The sequence below is a fragment of the Poecilia reticulata genome, chromosome 19, assembly GCF_904066995.2.
Source record: "Poecilia reticulata chromosome 19, P_reticulata-male-v2, whole genome shotgun sequence".
NCBI classification, from domain to species: Eukaryota; Metazoa; Chordata; class Actinopteri; order Cyprinodontiformes; family Poeciliidae; genus Poecilia; species Poecilia reticulata.
In genome coordinates this window covers 844,354-861,192 of record NC_088848.1, presented here as the reverse complement: position 1 = coordinate 861,192, position 16,839 = coordinate 844,354, and the positions used below count along the sequence as shown (strand labels likewise).

The window sequence follows — 16,839 nt, the reverse complement described above, 5'->3', positions numbered from 1 at the left end:
AGCCCCGCCGCCACATCAGCCCCGCCGCCACATCAGCCCCGCCGCCTCATCAGCCCCGCCGCCACATCAGCCCCGCCGCCTCATCAGCCCCGCCGCCACATCAGCCCCGCCGCCACATCAGCCCCGCCGCCACATCAGCCCCGCCGCCACATCAGCCCCGCCGCCACATCAGCCCCGCCGCCACATCAGCCCCGCCGCCACATCAGCCCCGCCGCCTCATCAGCCCCGCCGCCACATCAGCTCCTCTCTCGCCTGTAATCGGTTTCCTTCACGCCTCAAATTCATTTGCTCTCCTGTAATTTGCTACCTCAGTTTAGCGGCAGCTGAATAAATAAAGGGGAGACACGTCCTGTCCTGACAGGAAGCGTCACATGGCGCTCTGCGTCTGATGGCTCAGGACTCACACACACACACACACACACACACACACACACACACACACACACACACACAGGTTTGGCGTTATTGTTTCCGGCCATGTTTTATGTTCAGAGATTACTGTAGGTCGGTCTGAGCCTCAGATTTGTAGCGTCTTCGTGTTTCAGACACTTTTATGTCTTTGGGTTTTTCCGAGAACCAGATTAAGTAAAACATGGCAGCGGATCAGCCGAGTCCAAACGGTCCCAGCTGGGCCCGGTTCTGATGCTTCACAGCTTCATGGTCCCAGGAGCAAAGCTTTTCCCTCCAAGGTGTCGAGCAGATCCTGGTGCTGCGTCTCCATCATAAACGTTTTCAGGACTCCAGGAAACACGACTCGGCGTTTCTGGCGCTTCCATTAAATAAGTGATGCAGTTAAAATCACACGCCTTCGTTCTTTAATCGCTTTTTAAACTGTTTCCATCCAGCAGCCACATGAACTTTGAGGTCAAATGTCAGGAAAAAAACATTTGAATGAGGCGATTCTGTCTGCTGGTGCGGAGGAAGCAGCCAGGGGGCGCTGTGTTACGGCCGCAATGAACAGGAAGTGACGCAAAATGTCTTTAATTCAGAAAATATATGATGTCCTGCAGAATGTCCAGATATTCTCATCTTGATTCATACATTTCGGCCTATTTACTCCTTAATGTCAAGTTTAAAAGCTAAATTGAGGAAATGTGAGAGGAAACAGAACTACGTAGACAGTTGCTTCAAAATAAGAGCGTGAATATAAACGGCAGTCGACAAAAACAGATAAATTATCAATCTATGACTTATCAGGAAAAATTAACATTAGCTGCAGCGCTAAGCTAACAGGCTATGAGCGCATGAGCAGAACTGTGTCAGCAGGATATCTGGGGAAAGATTGTGGCGCAGAGCGGGGGAAATAAATCCAGATTATTGCGACGATCAGCTGATTGATAACAGTTTGCAGTGAAATGTTCAGATTATTCTGCCTGGACTGGATCCGTCTCTGCTGGTTCACTGTTTAAACGGGACGTTAGTTATCTGTGACGCAGCAGCTGCTGCAGCACCTGCTGCTGCTGCTGCAGCTTCAGGGTTTCAGACGTTCTGCTGCTGGGTTCTGCGGGTTATACGCGTGTGACGTCATCGCGTCGTTTCCGATCGGATCCGTTCCCCCGGTTCTGATCTCAAACCCCAATAAAACGGGACAAAGATGTCATCCTTCCTCCCAGAAGCAGAACAAACCTACAGGACAGCGGCCCCGCTCTGCTGTCCTTTTTGTGATGTTGTTGCCATGGCAACTGTGATTATTTTATTTCTTTTCACGGAGCTTCGCTGTGTCACCTCTAGAGGGCGTCACGCTTTGACGGAGTCTGGCTCCTGGCAGAGGCAGCGACCCAGTTTCACCCACTGGGAACCAGTTTACCCTGATTCACCCAGTCCGGGCTGACTGGGAGCAGTCAGCTCAGTCCCAGTCTGGTCCCAGTCTGGGAGCGTCCCAGTCCCAGTCTGGTCCCAGACTGGGAGCGTCCCAGTCCCATTCTGGTCCCAGTCTGGGCTGATGCATGATGTCCATGTAAAAAATCTGAAAAGTGCGGCATGCATTTGTGTTCAGCTCCCTCTTACTCTGATTTACCTGAGTAAAGCCCAGAGCAGCAATCGGCCTCCAGGAGTCACCATGGGATGATTTGGACCAGGGGTGTTCAAACTGGGGGTCGGGGGCCGTCTGTGGACGGATTTAGTTCTTTGCGGCCGTCTTTCCACAATTCAAAAGTAAATTGGAACATTGTCTCATTGTCCGTGTGTGTGTGTCAGTGTGTGTGTGTGTCTGTGTGTGTGTGTGTGTGTCTATGTGTGTGTGTCTATGTGTGTGTGTCTGTGTGTGTGTGTCAGTGTGTGTGTGTGTGTGTGTCTCTGTGTGTGTGTGTGTGTGCTGTAATCAGCCTGAACTGTGATGTCAGCTCCTCCATCAGGGTTGATTATAGTGAGTGAAAACAGAAAAGCAGGCAGGAAAAACTCTGGGCACCTTGGAGATGAAGGACTTTCACATCTTCGGTCCGTCCGACCCGGCTCGGCTTGCCGGGTCCCAGAACCCGTCCAGAACCGCCGGGTCCCAGAACCGCCAGCTTCCATTTGCCTCCCCTGGACTGTTCAGTCTGTGATGCGGAGGAGCGGAGAGAGCGTTTAAATTGAACCGTGTGTGCTGCAGGTGGCGGAGATGCACGGCGAGCTGATCGAGTTTAACGAGCGCCTGTACCGCTCGCTGATGGCGAAGGACCAGCTGATCGTCCAGATGAGGCAGGAGCTGATCGACCTCAGAGGCCCGGTGAGTGTCTGCAGCCGGTTCCCCTCCCTGCCTCTCACATGGTTGAGAAGCAGGACGACTCGCAGGTCCTCCAGGTTTATGGGAATCTTCTTCTTGATCGCCGTTATGCCGTTGGATCGTTTTAAACCTTTACACCTGCTGTTGCACCTGAACTTCCCCCTTTGCAGGAAAATAAAGGCTGTGTTTGTTTTGTCGTCTCGTATGAAGAACAAAATGAGTCCAGAACTTTCCTTTCATCCTTTTATTGCCGTTTCAAGCAAACCGCTGCGTCTCAGTCCCTTCAGCTCTGTCCACAGAAGGTCTGGACGTCGGCAGGCGCCTGCGCTGACCGCCGCAGCGAAGAGCCTCAGGCTGAACTCTTATCCCTCAGCCTCAGCCGGCTCTGCTGGGCCGCGCCGTCCGAGCAGCCGGCCGATCAGCCGCGGCCCGGCTCGCCCTCGGGTGGCGGCTTGTGTTTAGCAGTGTTGGGGTAGAGAGGGGTTCAGACGCCAAGAAGCCTTCAAAGCGAAGGAAGCATTTCATTTTGCATTTCCGTCCCATCCTGAGCAGAAACCGTTCATCTGTCGGATGGTTGGATCCAAAGCTGCTGGTCGGGTTTCAGGCCTGACGACCAACAGTTTCTGATCAGCTCAGGTTTCCATGCGGTTTGTTCCAGATCTGAGCAGCAGAGAAGCCAAAAGCTGCCTCCTCTTGCCTGGTTCTGGTTCTGGTTCTGGGAACGCTGACCCAGAAGGTCTCTGCTGACAGGATCAGGCGGGCAGCAAACGGCAAAAACACACTGCAAACACATGAACGATGCAAACTTAAAACAACGAGACAAAAAGGAACAAAAAAGAAAACGCATTACAACAGAAGTCCTCCAGGCCACTAGGGGGAGCCTGGAGGCAGCAACTGTTCTATAATACTGTAAAGGACTTTTAACGCCTTTTCTCCAACGTTCTTCTGGACGTCCCGTCGCTACTGAGCGCCTGGTCGTTGTTTCAGCCTGTAGCTCCTCATACTGGACCTGAAGGTGTTACTTTCCCTTCAGGCTGGAGTCTGAGTTGTTATTTAGACCATTTAGACTTTTGAGTTTAACTTTGATGACTTGGCTCATCTCATGACAAAGTAGGAGATCGATCGGCCATGTTTGTCCTGAAGCCGTGGCTAACAGCAGGCTAGCTTCCACATGCAGAACAATCTGGAGGAAAATGGTTGTAACTGTTGATCAGAGGAGATGAAGGAAAAAAGGATGATCATAACAACTGGGCTGACTAAAAATACTGATGTGGGCAGATTGTGGTTTTCAGCCCTGAGGGACAGATAATGTAAGGGCCAGGCAGCGCCACTGCGGCTATAATTAGCATTAATGGAGGTGTGTGTTTCTGACACGTGTCAGACGGCGCAGATGGGCTCGACTGGTGATTCAGGAACAAGAGCAATTTTACAAAAGACCTGCTTTTATTTTAGAGGAGCTTCTGCTCCAGTCTGCTAACGGAACAAAGCTAATAGGGCAAAGCTAACGGAACAAAGCTAATAGGCCAAAGCTAACAGAACAAAGCTAACGGAACAAAGCTGATAGAACAAAGCTAATGGAATCAAGCTAACAGGGCAAAGCTAACAGAGCAGAGCTAATAGAACAAAGCTAATGGAATCAAGCTAACAGGGCAAAGGTAACATAACAAAGCTAACGGAACAAAGCTGACAGGCCAAAGCTAACGGAACAAAGCTAACAGAATAAAGCTAACGGAGCAGAGCTAACGGAACAAAGCTAACAGAGCAGAGCTAATGGAATCAAGCTAATGGAACAAAGCAAACAGGGCAAACTAACGGAACAAAGCTAACAGGATAAAGCTAACGGAATCAAGCTAATAGGGCAAAGCTAACGGAACAAAGCTAACAGAATCAAGCTAACAGGGGAAAACTAATGGAATCAAGCTAACGGAACAAAGCTAAAGATTGTAAAAAGTGTAAATGTTCACAGATTGTAAATCCAGTTTAGTGCGTCTCCAGCATCCCTTCTCTTCCAGTTTCTCTTTAAATAAAACCTGAGCAGAAACATTTTCACAGCTTGTGATCATTTTTGCTCAGGTTCTGATGATCCATGTCTCATTTTTCCAGGTCCCAGGAGATTTAAGCCAGACGTCAGATGATCCCAGCCTGTCGGATTTTGAGACGTAAGGACAGCTCTTTAATTTTGACAGTCTAATTCAGTGGGGGGGTTCAGGACTTTTTTGTCAGGTTAAAGTTTGATTTGCTTGTAAACACGTGAGGCTACTGCTAACTAGCAGCTAATATACCCTTGCTTGCTAGCTTTTTTTGCCTCCATGATGGTCACAAAGACAGGCTCACAGTTTTTGCAACACTTGACGGTTATACACCAAAATCCCCTCTATATTTTTTCTGTCTTAAATGTCATTCATGGTGGCATTAAAAAGGTCTTAAAAATTAAAAAGAAACCTACAGATTCCCTGAATATGTATTATGGTAAATGAAACCTCAGCATCCTGTCCCTTTAAATCTGCCGTCGTCATATAAACTCCGCGGTCGGATTGTCGGCTAACAGCTGCCTGTGATGTGCTAACGAGGGCGGTAACGACCATGTTGGTGTCCCTCAGGGCTCATCGGGCTCTCGTCAACGTGTGGATCCCCTCAGTGTTCCTGCAGGGCAGAGCTGCCAACGCCTACCACGTCTACCAGGTACGTTCATCTCCACTGACCAGAGGACAAAACCACCATCTGTGTGAGATTCATAATGTTCCTGAGGAGTTACGAAGAGAGAGGAATAGGATGGGGAGTTCATTAGGGCAAACAGCGAGGGGCCGACTGGAGGAGTCCAACATTAGCATGAAAAGCTCATCATGTGTTCATTAGCCGTGTTGGTCTCAGTCCTCCTTCTGCTCCGGTGGTCAAACAAACCCTTTCATTTACTCTGTTTATCTGCCGGTGGTTTAATCTGCTTCATTAGCTTCATGCGGTTCATGCATTCATTCGTGTTATATGCTTGATGCTCAGGGCTTCTGAGCCGCATCTTAATAAACCTGCGATTCAAAACTAAAGGACGATGCAGGATGTAAAGTGTTGATGACCGGATTCTAGTCCAGTGGTTCCCAAGCCATTTCTGGGCCCCCCATGGCTTACACATATCTGTCTGGTTGAACGATGTGTGTGAGCGAAGGGGGGGGGCGATTCTTAGAGACTCTGTGTTACGCTCAGCATCGGCTCCAGACGAACGAATGAATCATAGCTGAACATAAACAACGTCACCAGCAGCCTACAGGCTCCCTGTTAACAAGCTGTATTGGTATTAGCTAGTCATCCTTTAGCTAACTTTACCTGCATCCAGCAGCTTCACTCAACAGTCGGTTAGTTTGGGGGAAAAACTGAAAAGTTCTTTTTGTTTTGCTGCCATGATTCTGACACACCTGAGCAGCTCCGCCCAGCAGCAGCAGGTCTCCTTACAGGTGGAAACCCAGCGTCGCAGCGCTCATGGTGCGTTTAAAGGCGGCTCGGAAAAACAGGTTACCACATGTTAGCAACGGATTAAACAGTTTTAACTGCTGATAAAGTGACAGAGGACAGATATGGGTCATGTAGCTCCTACTGTATCAGACTGACAGGAAGAACAGAGACTTGGCCGTTCTAAGGTAAAAACCCAGCGCAGACAGCGTTCAGGGCTTTTGTTGGGTTTTTTCATCCAGACGGCTTCATCATCAGGCTGACCCCCCCTGCAATGGCACGACGCCCCCCCTAGGGGGCGCGCCCCACAGTTTGGGAACCTCTGTTCTAGTCTAAATGGAGGAAAGAAAGATGCAGAAATTTCACTGTAAAGGTGAGCGTAGCTCCGCCCTCCTGCGCTCCTATCAGTCACACATCCCACAAGATTCGCACCTGATTCTGCAATGAGTCATCAGTCCATCTGTCTGTGGTCATAATGTTTTGCCTGATCAGGGTAGCTGGTGCTACTGCTGTCATCATGTTTACCGAACACCTGAGGAAACATGCAGAAGCTGGTTCAGAACCAGAAACACCCGGAGCGTCCAGAAGGTCTTATCCCTGCAATCTGACCTGATGATGATGATGAAGGCCAGCCTGATGATGATGAAGGTCAACCTGATGATGATGATGGTCAGCCTGATGATGATGAAGGTCAACCTGATGATGATGAAGGTCAGCCTGATGATGATGAAGGTCAACCTGATGATGATGAAGGCCAGCCTGATGATGATGAAGGTCAACCTGATGATGATGAAGGTCAGCCTGATGATGATGAAGGTCAACCTGATGATGATGAAGGTCAGCCTGATGATGATGAAGGCCAGCCTGATGATGATGATGATGATGATGATGGTCAGCCTGATGATGATGATGATGATGATGATGGTCAGCCTGATGATGATGAAGGTCAACCTGATGATGATGAAGGTCAGCCTGATGATGATGAAGGTCAACCTGATGATGATGAAGGCCAGCCTGATGATGATGAAGGTCAACCTGATGATGATGAAGGTCAGCCTGATGATGATGAAGGTCAACCTGATGATGATGAAGGTCAGCCTGATGATGATGAAGGTCAACCTGATGATGATGAAGGCCAGCCTGATGATGATGAAGGTCAACCTGATGATGATGAAGGTCAGCCTGATGATGATGAAGGTCAACCTGATGATGATGAAGGTCAACCTGATGATGATGAAGGTCAGCCTGATGATGATGAAGGTCAGCCTGATGATGAAGGTCAGCCTGATGATGATGATGAAGGTCAGCCTGATGGTGATGATGAAGGTCAGCCTGATGATGATGATGGTCAGCCTGATGATGATGGTCAGCCTGATGGTGATGAAGGTCAGCCTGATGATGAAGGTCAGCCTGATGATGAAGGTCAGCCTGATGATGATGAAGGTCAACCTGATGATGATGATGAAGGTCAGCCTGATGATGAAGGTCAGCCTGATGATGATGATGGTCAGCCTGATGATGATGAAGGTCAGCCTGATGATGATGATGAAGGTCAGCCTGGTGGTGATGATGAAGGTCAGCCTGATGGTGATGATGGTCAGCCTGATGGTGATGAAGGTCAGCCTGATGATGATGAAGGTCAGCCTGGTGGTGATGAAGGTCAGCCTGATGATGATGAAGGTCAACCTGATGATGATGATGAAGGTCAGCCTGATGATGATGAAGGTCAGCCTGATGATGATGAAGGTCAACCTGATGATGATGATGAAGGTCAGCCTGATGATGAAGGTCAGCCTGATGATGATGATGGTCAGCCTGATGATGATGAAGGTCAGCCTGATGATGATGATGAAGGTCAGCCTGATGGTGATGATGAAGGTCAGCCTGATGATGATGATGGTCAGCCTGATGATGATGGTCAGCCTGATGATGATGGTCAGCCTGATGGTGATGAAGGTCAGCCTGATGATGAAGGTCAGCCTGGTGGTGATGGTCAGCCTGATGGTGATGAAGGTCAGCCTGATGATGATGAAGGTCAGCCTGGTGGTGATGGTCAGCCTGATGATGATGAAGGTCAGCCTGGTGGTGATGGTCAGCCTGATGGTGATGAAGGTCAGCCTGATGGTGATGAAGGTCAGCCTGATGATGATGAAGGTCAGCCTGGTGGTGATGGTCAGCCTGGTGGTGATGGTCAGCCTGATGGTGATGATGGTCAGCCTGATGGTGATGGTCAGCCTGGTGGTGATGGTCAGCCTGATGGTGATGATGGTCAGCCTGATGGTGATGAAGGTCAGCCTGGTGGTGATGGTCAGCCTGGTGGTGATGGTCAGCCTGATGGTGATGATGGTCAGCCTGATGGTGATGAAGGTCAGCCTGATGATGATGAAGGTCAGCCTGGTGGTGATGGTCAGCCTGATGGTGATGATGGTCAGCCTGATGGTGATGAAGGTCAGCCTGATGATGATGAAGGTCAGCCTGGTGGTGATGGTCAGCCTGATGGTGATGAAGGTCAGCCTGATGATGATGAATGTCAGCCTGGTGGTGATGATGATGGCCAGCCTGATGGTGATGATGGTCAGCCTGATGGTGATGAAGGTCAGCCTGATGATGATGAAGGTCAGCCTGGTGGTGATGGTCAGCCTGATGGTGATGATGGTCAGCCTGATGGTGATGAAGGTCAGCCTGATGATGATGAAGGTCAGCCTGATGGTGATGAAGGTCAGCCTGATGATGATGAAGGTCAGCCTGGTGGTGATGGTCAGCCTGATGGTGATGAAGGTCAGCCTGATGGTGATGAAGGTCAGCCTGATGGTGATGAAGGTCAGCCTGATGATGATGAAGGTCAGCCTGATGATGGTCAGCCTGATGGTGATGAAGGTCAGCCTGGTGGTGATGGTCAGCCTGATGGTGATGAAGGTCAGCCTGATGGTGATGAAGGTCAGCCTGATGATGATGAAGGTCAGCCTGATGATGATGAAGGTCAGCCTGGTGGTGATGGTCAGCCTGATGATGATGAAGGTCAGCCTGATGATGAAGGTCAGCCTGATGATGGTGATGAAGATCAGCCTGATGATGATGAAGGTCAGCCTGATGGTGATGAAGATCAGCCTGATGATGATGAAGGTCAGCCTGATGATGATGAAGGTCAGCCTGATGATGAAGGTCAGCCTGGTGATGATGATGGTCAGCCTGATGATGATGATGAAGGTCAGCCTGATGATGATGAAGGTCAGCCAGATGATGATGAAGGTCAGCCTGGTGGTGATGAAGGTCAGCCAGATGATGAAGGTCAGCCTGGTGGTGATGAAGGTCAGCCTGGTGATGATGATGGTCAGCCTGGTGATGATGATGGTGAGCCAGATGATGATGATGAAGGTCAGCCTGATGATGATGAAGGTGAGCCAGATGATGATGATGAAGGTCAGCCTGATGATGGTCAGCCTGGTGATGAAGGTCAGCCTGGTGATGATGATGGTCAGCCTGATGATGGTGATGATCACCCAGATGAAGGTGATGAAGGTCAGTCCCTCGTCTTCATCGTGACCCCGCTGACCTCCCTCCAGACTGAACCGCCCAGGAATCCTGATGGTTTGTTCTGTGATAATCGCTCCAACGAGAAACGCAGCTGCTAAACTCGCTGCGATGCTCCACTCGGACCGAGATTCGCTGACTGGGCTGCAGGAAGCTGAAGGAGCCGAGATCCTGCTGCTTTCATCTGACAGGCAGCCGGAGAGACACCTGGACGTTACCTGGACGACTGCTTCACCGGTCTGTCACATTAACAAGGTGTTCCACCTCAGCTCTGTCAGCTCTCACACACACACACAGACACACACACACACACACACACACACCTGGCCCAACCTCCAGAGACAGACAGACCTTTAGACTGTCACAATGTGTCATACATGTGCAAACACACACGTGTTGGGTTGATACAAATATGACGTTTGTTGCACACACACATCCACATGATGCTTCTCACACACACACACACACACACACACACACACCCCGGCATGGCGCTGAGAGCTGCAGAGTGGAGCAGGACACCATGAGGGACAGCAGGAGACAGCAGGCTCGTCTCCTCCAGTCGCTGATGGTCAGGCTGGCAACCAGGCTCAGATCCACTTATGCATAATAGATGCAAATTCAGACCCGGGACTCGACTCGGAGCCTCTCTGGGTGAAAACATCTCCTTCCTGCTGACAGCGCCGCTACGGAGAAGGAGATGGATTGTTATAATTCCTGCGTTCTGGCTCTGCTGGGGAACGTTTCATTAAACGCACTGCAGATTCGTTCTGCACAAACTTTGATGCTGGGATGATGTGAGAAACTCGCCGAGCAAAGCAGCACATGAAGCTTTTCCTAATGCGAATCTGGGAAGTGTGGCATGAATTCACCGAATCTCCACCTCAGTTGTCTTAATCATCTGTGTTTTTTATTTTTGCATTTCAATAACTGCTTTATACTAATATCTCAGACTGCAGAGGTTCTGGTTCTGGTCTAGTCAAAGTCTAGACCTAAATCCTGAGAGAATGTTGGTAAATTAAATCTCACAGATGCTTTTCATCCAGTCTGAAAACATAAACCTGTGAAACCTTCTAGATTTCTATTCTATATTTCTATTCTATTCTATTCTATTTCTATAACGCGGCCGGAGCGCGGCCGGAACGCGGCCGGAACGCGGCCGGAACGCGGCCGGAACGCGGCCGGAGCTCGGCCGGAACGCGGCCGGAACGCGGCCGGAGCGCGGCCGGAACGCGGCCCGTCTGCTGTGCTGGATGCTTCCCTTCCCAGAACCGAGTCCGTCTAACGGCTCCCTGTGTAAACGGCTTCTGTTCTGCTACCCGGGCGGCCCAGTCAGCGGAGCGGCCCAGTCAGCGGACGGCCCAGTCAGCGGAGCGGCCGTTGTGACGGCGAGGCGACTGAACGTGGAGCCGACTCTCTCTAACAGCTGAGCGAGTTCTGATCCGACTCGGCCGCGATCAGCAGCCGAGCCGCATCGAAGCAGGAAGTTGGCGCCTCGCGCCCAAAAGCCTCCCGAAGAGACGCATCGTCTGCAGCCTGCTGTCCTGCATCGTCTCACCTTACAGCTGAAAGCAGCAGATTTAGGCAACAGAGAGGAGGAAGATGAGGATGAAGATGATGAAGATGATGATGAGGATGAAGGAAGTGAACTTCTGGCTGATTTCACTCCTGGAGACTCAAGTCCTTCGTCTGTTTTTCACTGTAAAATATTTGGTCAGATCAGATCAACAGCTTAAAGTCTCACCTTAGTTGGATTCAGGTCTGGACTTTGACTAGGCCATTCTGGAATATCGCGGCTCATGGTTGGAGCCGCTCTGTTGGTCCTCATTGCTGCTTTTTTAGACTTTTCTAAGTCAGTTTTCTGGTTGAGTTGCTGCATTTTGGACAGGTTTTCCCTCCTGTTTCTGGAAACGTTGACCGTTGTGACGTGTAACCATGGCAACGAGGTCTCACCTCACAGCCGGGATCAGCTGATTGGCATCTCAAAGACTCGAATCATACCTGATCTATGACCAGGGTTGTTTGAGCTGTCATTAAATAAGCGCAGGTGCACGAGGATGATTGACAGCGCTAGGCCCCTCCTCCTCCTGGCTCTGATTGGTAAGAACATGGAGACAGTTTAATGTCAAAAACACGTTTTTATTTTTAGTAAAAGTTTCAAACTGCAGCAGAGGGAAAGTTGGGTTGCTGCTCACCAGCTCCATCTATTGGCTGGTTCAGGTATTTCTGGCTTCTCTCCATCCCAAAGTGTTTATCTTCTCACTGACATTCTGTCCCGTTTGCTGCTTTTCTTTCTCCTCCTCCTCTTCCTCTGTAGCTGTTTTCCCTCGTTCCCCCGACCTTCAGGCCTCGTCCAATCAGGGCGGAGCGCCGCTGATGACTCAGCTTTGACCTCAGGTTTGACCTCAGCTTTGACCTCAGGTTTGACCTCAGCTCCACTGCGCAGGTGAAACGACGCGGGAGGATCAGGAGATAAATGCTCACGTTTTAAACGAGCCGCTGTCCTTGGTCGTCTTTCCAGCAGTGAGTTTAAACTCCTGCTGCTGTAATGAAGCTGCAGCACAGACTCTGGTGAGCTGCAGCACAGACTCTGGTAAGCTGCAGCACAGACTCTGCTGTGCTGCAGCTGCATCTCCCACTCCTCTGTTTCTGTCCGTCCTTCTGGCTGCTAACATCGCCTCGGTGTAAAGATCGCAGCGCCTCTCGTCCTCACAGAAGAAGAAGAAGTGGCTCCAGCTACGAGGCGTTGCCTAGACTCCACGGCGCCACCCGGAGGCTTTAGTAGGCAAACCGCAGAAATCAGCCGGTCGATGAATAATCGGCGTGCGCTGGTTGACGCTGCACGCGTCGATGCTTGAGTTGGTCCGTTTCCCCCAGAGGAGCACGGAGTGTAAAATGTGTTCAGACCTTTAATTCGCTCTGATTAGCCGCAGGCGGCGTTAGCTCTGCAGACAATCAGGCAGGCGAGAGTTCTGGTTCTGGCTGACGCCGCGCTGTCCATCATCCTCTCCCCTCGCCGCCGTGCAGAAGCCATTATGCTTATGATAATGGCCGGCTGGTGATGGAGGGAGATGACTATTATACTGATGATGGCGATGATGAATGTTTTACAAAGACGATGATGATAATTACGATTGTTGTGCTGGTCGTCATCGCCGCCGCTCCCATCACCGCTTCTCCTATCGCGTCTTCTCCCATCGCCGCGCTCCCATCACCGCGCTCCCAGCGCCGCTCCCATCGCCCTCGCTCCCATCGCCACCACTCCCATCGTCGCTCCCATCACCGCGCTCCCATCGCCGCCGCTCCCATCGCCGCTCCCATCGCCACCGCTCCCATCGCCGCTCCCATCGCCACTCCCATCGCCACCGCTCCCATCGCCACTCCCATCGCCACCGCTCCCATCGCCGCTCCCATCGCCACCACTCCCATCGCCGCTCCCATCGCCACCACTCCCATCGCCGCTCCCATCGCCACCACTCCCATCGCCGCTCCCATCGCCACCACTCCCATCGCCGCTCCCATCGCCACCGCTCCCATCGCCGCTCCCATCGCCACCGCTCCCATCGCCGCTCCCATCGCCACCGCTCCCATCGCCGCTCCCATCGCCACTCCCATCGCCACCGCTCCCATCGCCGCTCCCATCGCCACCACTCCCATCGCCACTCCCATCGCCACCGCTCCCATCGCCACCACTCCCATCGCCGCTCCCATCGTCGCTCCCATCGCCACCGCTCCCATCGCCACCGCTCCCATCGTCGCTCCCATCGCCACCGCTCCCATCGCCACCGCTCCCATCGTCGCTCCCATCGCCGCCGCTCCCATCGCCACCACTCCCATCGTCGCTCCCATCGCCGCCGCTCCCATCGCCACCACTCCCATCGTCGCTCCCATCGCCACCACTCCCATCGCCACTCCCATCGCCACCGCTCCCATCGCCACTCCCATCGCCGCCGCTCCCATCGCCACCACTCCCATCGTCGCTCCCATCGCCACCACTCCCATCGCCACTCCCATCGCCACCACTCCCATCGCCACTCCCATCGCCACCGCTCCCATCGCCACCGCTCCCATCGCCACCACTCCCATCGTCGCTCCCATCGCCACCACTCCCATCGCCACTCCCATCGCCACCGCTCCCATCGCCACCACTCCCATCGCCGCTCCCATCGTCGCTCCCATCGCCACCGCTCCCATCGCCACCGCTCCCATCGTCGCTCCCATCGCCACCGCTCCCATCGCCACCGCTCCCATCGTCGCTCCCATCGCCGCCGCTCCCATCGCCACCACTCCCATCGTCGCTCCCATCGCCGCCGCTCCCATCGCCACCACTCCCATCGTCGCTCCCATCGCCCTCGCTCCCATCGCCACCACTCCCATCGTCGCTCCCATCACCGCGCTCCCATCGCCGCCGCTCCCATCGCCGCTCCCATCGCCGCTCCCATCGCCACCGCTCCCATCGCCACTCCCATCGCCGCTCCCATCGCCGCTCCCATCGCCGCTCCCATCGCCGCTCCCATCGCCGCTCCCATCGCCCCTCCCATCGCCACCGCTCCCATCGCCGCTCCCATCGCCGCTCCCATCGCCACCGCTCCCATCGCCACCGCTCCCATCGCCACTCCCATCGCCGCTCCCATCGCCGCTCCCATCGTCGCTCCCATCGCCACCGCTCCCATCGCCGCTCCCATCGCCGCTCCCATCGCCACCGCTCCCATCGCCACTCCCATCGCCGCTCCCATCGCCGCTCCCATCGTCGCTCCCATCGCCACCGCTCCCATCGCCGCTCCCATCGCCGCTCCCATCGCCACCACTCCCATCGCCGCTCCCAGTGGCTCCATTTGCATTTCATCTCCATTTCAGGCCCTTTAGTCAGTGCAGATATCCAGAACCAGTCTCCACTGCGAGGCTGAGAACTGAGCCAGAAACTCCAAAATCGGATCTTTTTCCGATCAGTTAATGGCCGTCGGAGCCGTCGGGTTGTGTTAGCAACACTCTTCAGTGCGGAAGTTGCTACTCTGAGGAAGACTCAACCATGGGGTGTTTTTATCATGAAGAAGCTCAGAAATCTAAGAAGTTGTTTACAGAAACTCATTTCATTCACCCAGGCTGCCAGAGAGCGAGAGAGAGCAAGACTTTAATCACATAACAGGAAGGTTTTTGATTTTCACTTTAGCCTGTTTGCTAACTTTGAAGATGATTAGCGCATTTAGCTTTTCCTAGATCCGTTTTTCTCAAGTGTTTTATAAACGTTGAGCTGAATGAAGTTCGTCCGTTTTGGTTATCGGTTGTTATGATAGTTAGACGCTTATCTTCATGCTCTTATTTTGAAGGGAAGCCTGTTGGCGGGCGCAGCAGCTTCATTTCACGTGGAATCGTAAAGCAGCAGAACATGGACAGCAGAGAACCCGACGTTCTGTTCAGACTCGCTGTCGGCTTTCGGTTCTGCAGGTCAGCAGCGGCATTTAGAAAATGAAGAAGAATAAATGCTGGTCCTCATGTTTGGGCTCGGCAGCCGATGGAGTCGTGTTGCTTTGCTGCGCTCACATGATGAGTGATGTGACATTTTCTCCCGCTCAGAAACAGAATGAGCTGATTGTAAAACGTGCACTCGCTCCTTTCTGCTCCGTTTTCGCATTTTAATGAGCAGAAAAAAATCATTTCTCATATTTTCAGCCCACTGAAAACAAAACATTCGCCGATTTATAATGTTTCCTGCTGCAAGAGTTGAATATTGAAAATGCATTTTGGCTTTCAGCTGCTTTTTAGAGGCAAGTTTTAAACTGGAAAATGTGAAGTTTTTGCTTTAAATGATCAGCAATAAGACCAAAAGCATCCGATGGTTTTAGCTAAAATGCATTTAATAAACTTGGTGAAATGAAGCAAAGTGAGTGAAATTTAAAAAATCTAGAAAAAGTTGATCCACCTGAAAAGTTTAGGATTTTTAAATCCAAATGTTTCGATTATTTTATTAAGAAATGTTTAGTTCATATTTTTAGCAAGTAAAAATAGTAAAATCGTTTTTGTAATTAAAATGAAAATACCACAGATTTCCTGGAGCCTGAGGTATTTTGAACGTTTTTGGCCATAAAGTTTGTACACCCAGGTTTTTATTTAGTTTAATTTTCCCCTGTATTTTTCCGTTTTTCTCTTCTCATTGAGAGCAGAATAAAGTCATCTGTAAATTTGGTAAAATATCAGTCAGTCAACTTTGTAAGTTTTGCTTCAGAAGTGAATATTTTAATTAATTCATTTCCATCGCCGCGCCTCGCTGCGCTCTCGCTCTCCTCTCGCTGCGCTCTCGCTCTCATTACCATATCGTCTCCACCTGCTCTTAATTATTCTGCTTTATCTTTAAAAGTCATTATAGTCCAAGTGACGGCTAGAGTTTGGTTTCAGCCTAAAACATGTGAATATTTTTAATTAAATGCTGTTTTTTTTTCTTAATTGGTTAATTTAATTTGATTAACTCTGTAAATAAAGTGTTTTTTACTCCGGTGTTGTAGGAAAAACCAAATCTCTGGATCAGATTATCATCAAAAACTTGATTTATTTCATTAATTCAGATTAAAAAGTAAAAGTTTTGTACAGATTCATCCACACAAAGCAAAACATTTAAAGCCTTTATTAGTTAATCTGAAGGATTATGATGAAAAGCAGAATTTTACAGCAAATGGACAAAATATTGTTGCCATGGCGATTAAAGCCCCAGATCAGCTGATGAACTAAATGTGTTATTTAAAATTCTTTGTTTCTGTGCAAATGTTTCACATTTGTGTAAATTTTAGTTTTGCGATATTTTATGTAAAAACGTCTGTGATAAATTAAAACATCAGATGCATTTTCAGTCGGATTACGTTAATAAAACATTTCTATGCAGCTAATAAAGCACAAACCACTTTAAGCTCCTCATTTTTGTCCCACCAGATTAACTTTTAAAACTGTTCTCCTCTTTCGTTTGGCTGTAAGAACCAAACCTCCCGACCCACAATGCATTTCAGGACGGGATCAGCGGCGAAACGCGTAAACCTTCAGGGAGCGTTTGACTGGACGGGCTGCGTCGCGTCGCTGTAATCTGGATTAACAGGATGCAGCGTCTGGATTTGATCTGTTGGGAGTTTTACATTCTGTCCTGGTTTCCCACAAATCTGAACAGGAAGTGATCGGCG

General features: G+C 50.8%; 1 protein-coding gene across 4 annotated transcripts in view; it reads left to right on the top strand.

Annotated features, from left to right (window-relative positions):
* Nucleotides 1-16,839, top strand: part of snx29 (sorting nexin 29) — a 116,912-nt gene that overhangs the window by 76,778 nt on the left and 23,295 nt on the right. For all 4 annotated transcript variants that reach the window (XM_081601152.1, XM_081601154.1, XM_081601151.1 and 1 more), the window contains 3 exons: nt 2,591-2,707; nt 4,808-4,863; nt 5,305-5,386. In XM_081601152.1, the coding sequence (XP_081457278.1) occupies nt 2,591-2,707; nt 4,808-4,863; nt 5,305-5,386 (255 nt within the window). The remainder of the gene's footprint in view (nt 1-2,590; nt 2,708-4,807; nt 4,864-5,304; nt 5,387-16,839) is intronic.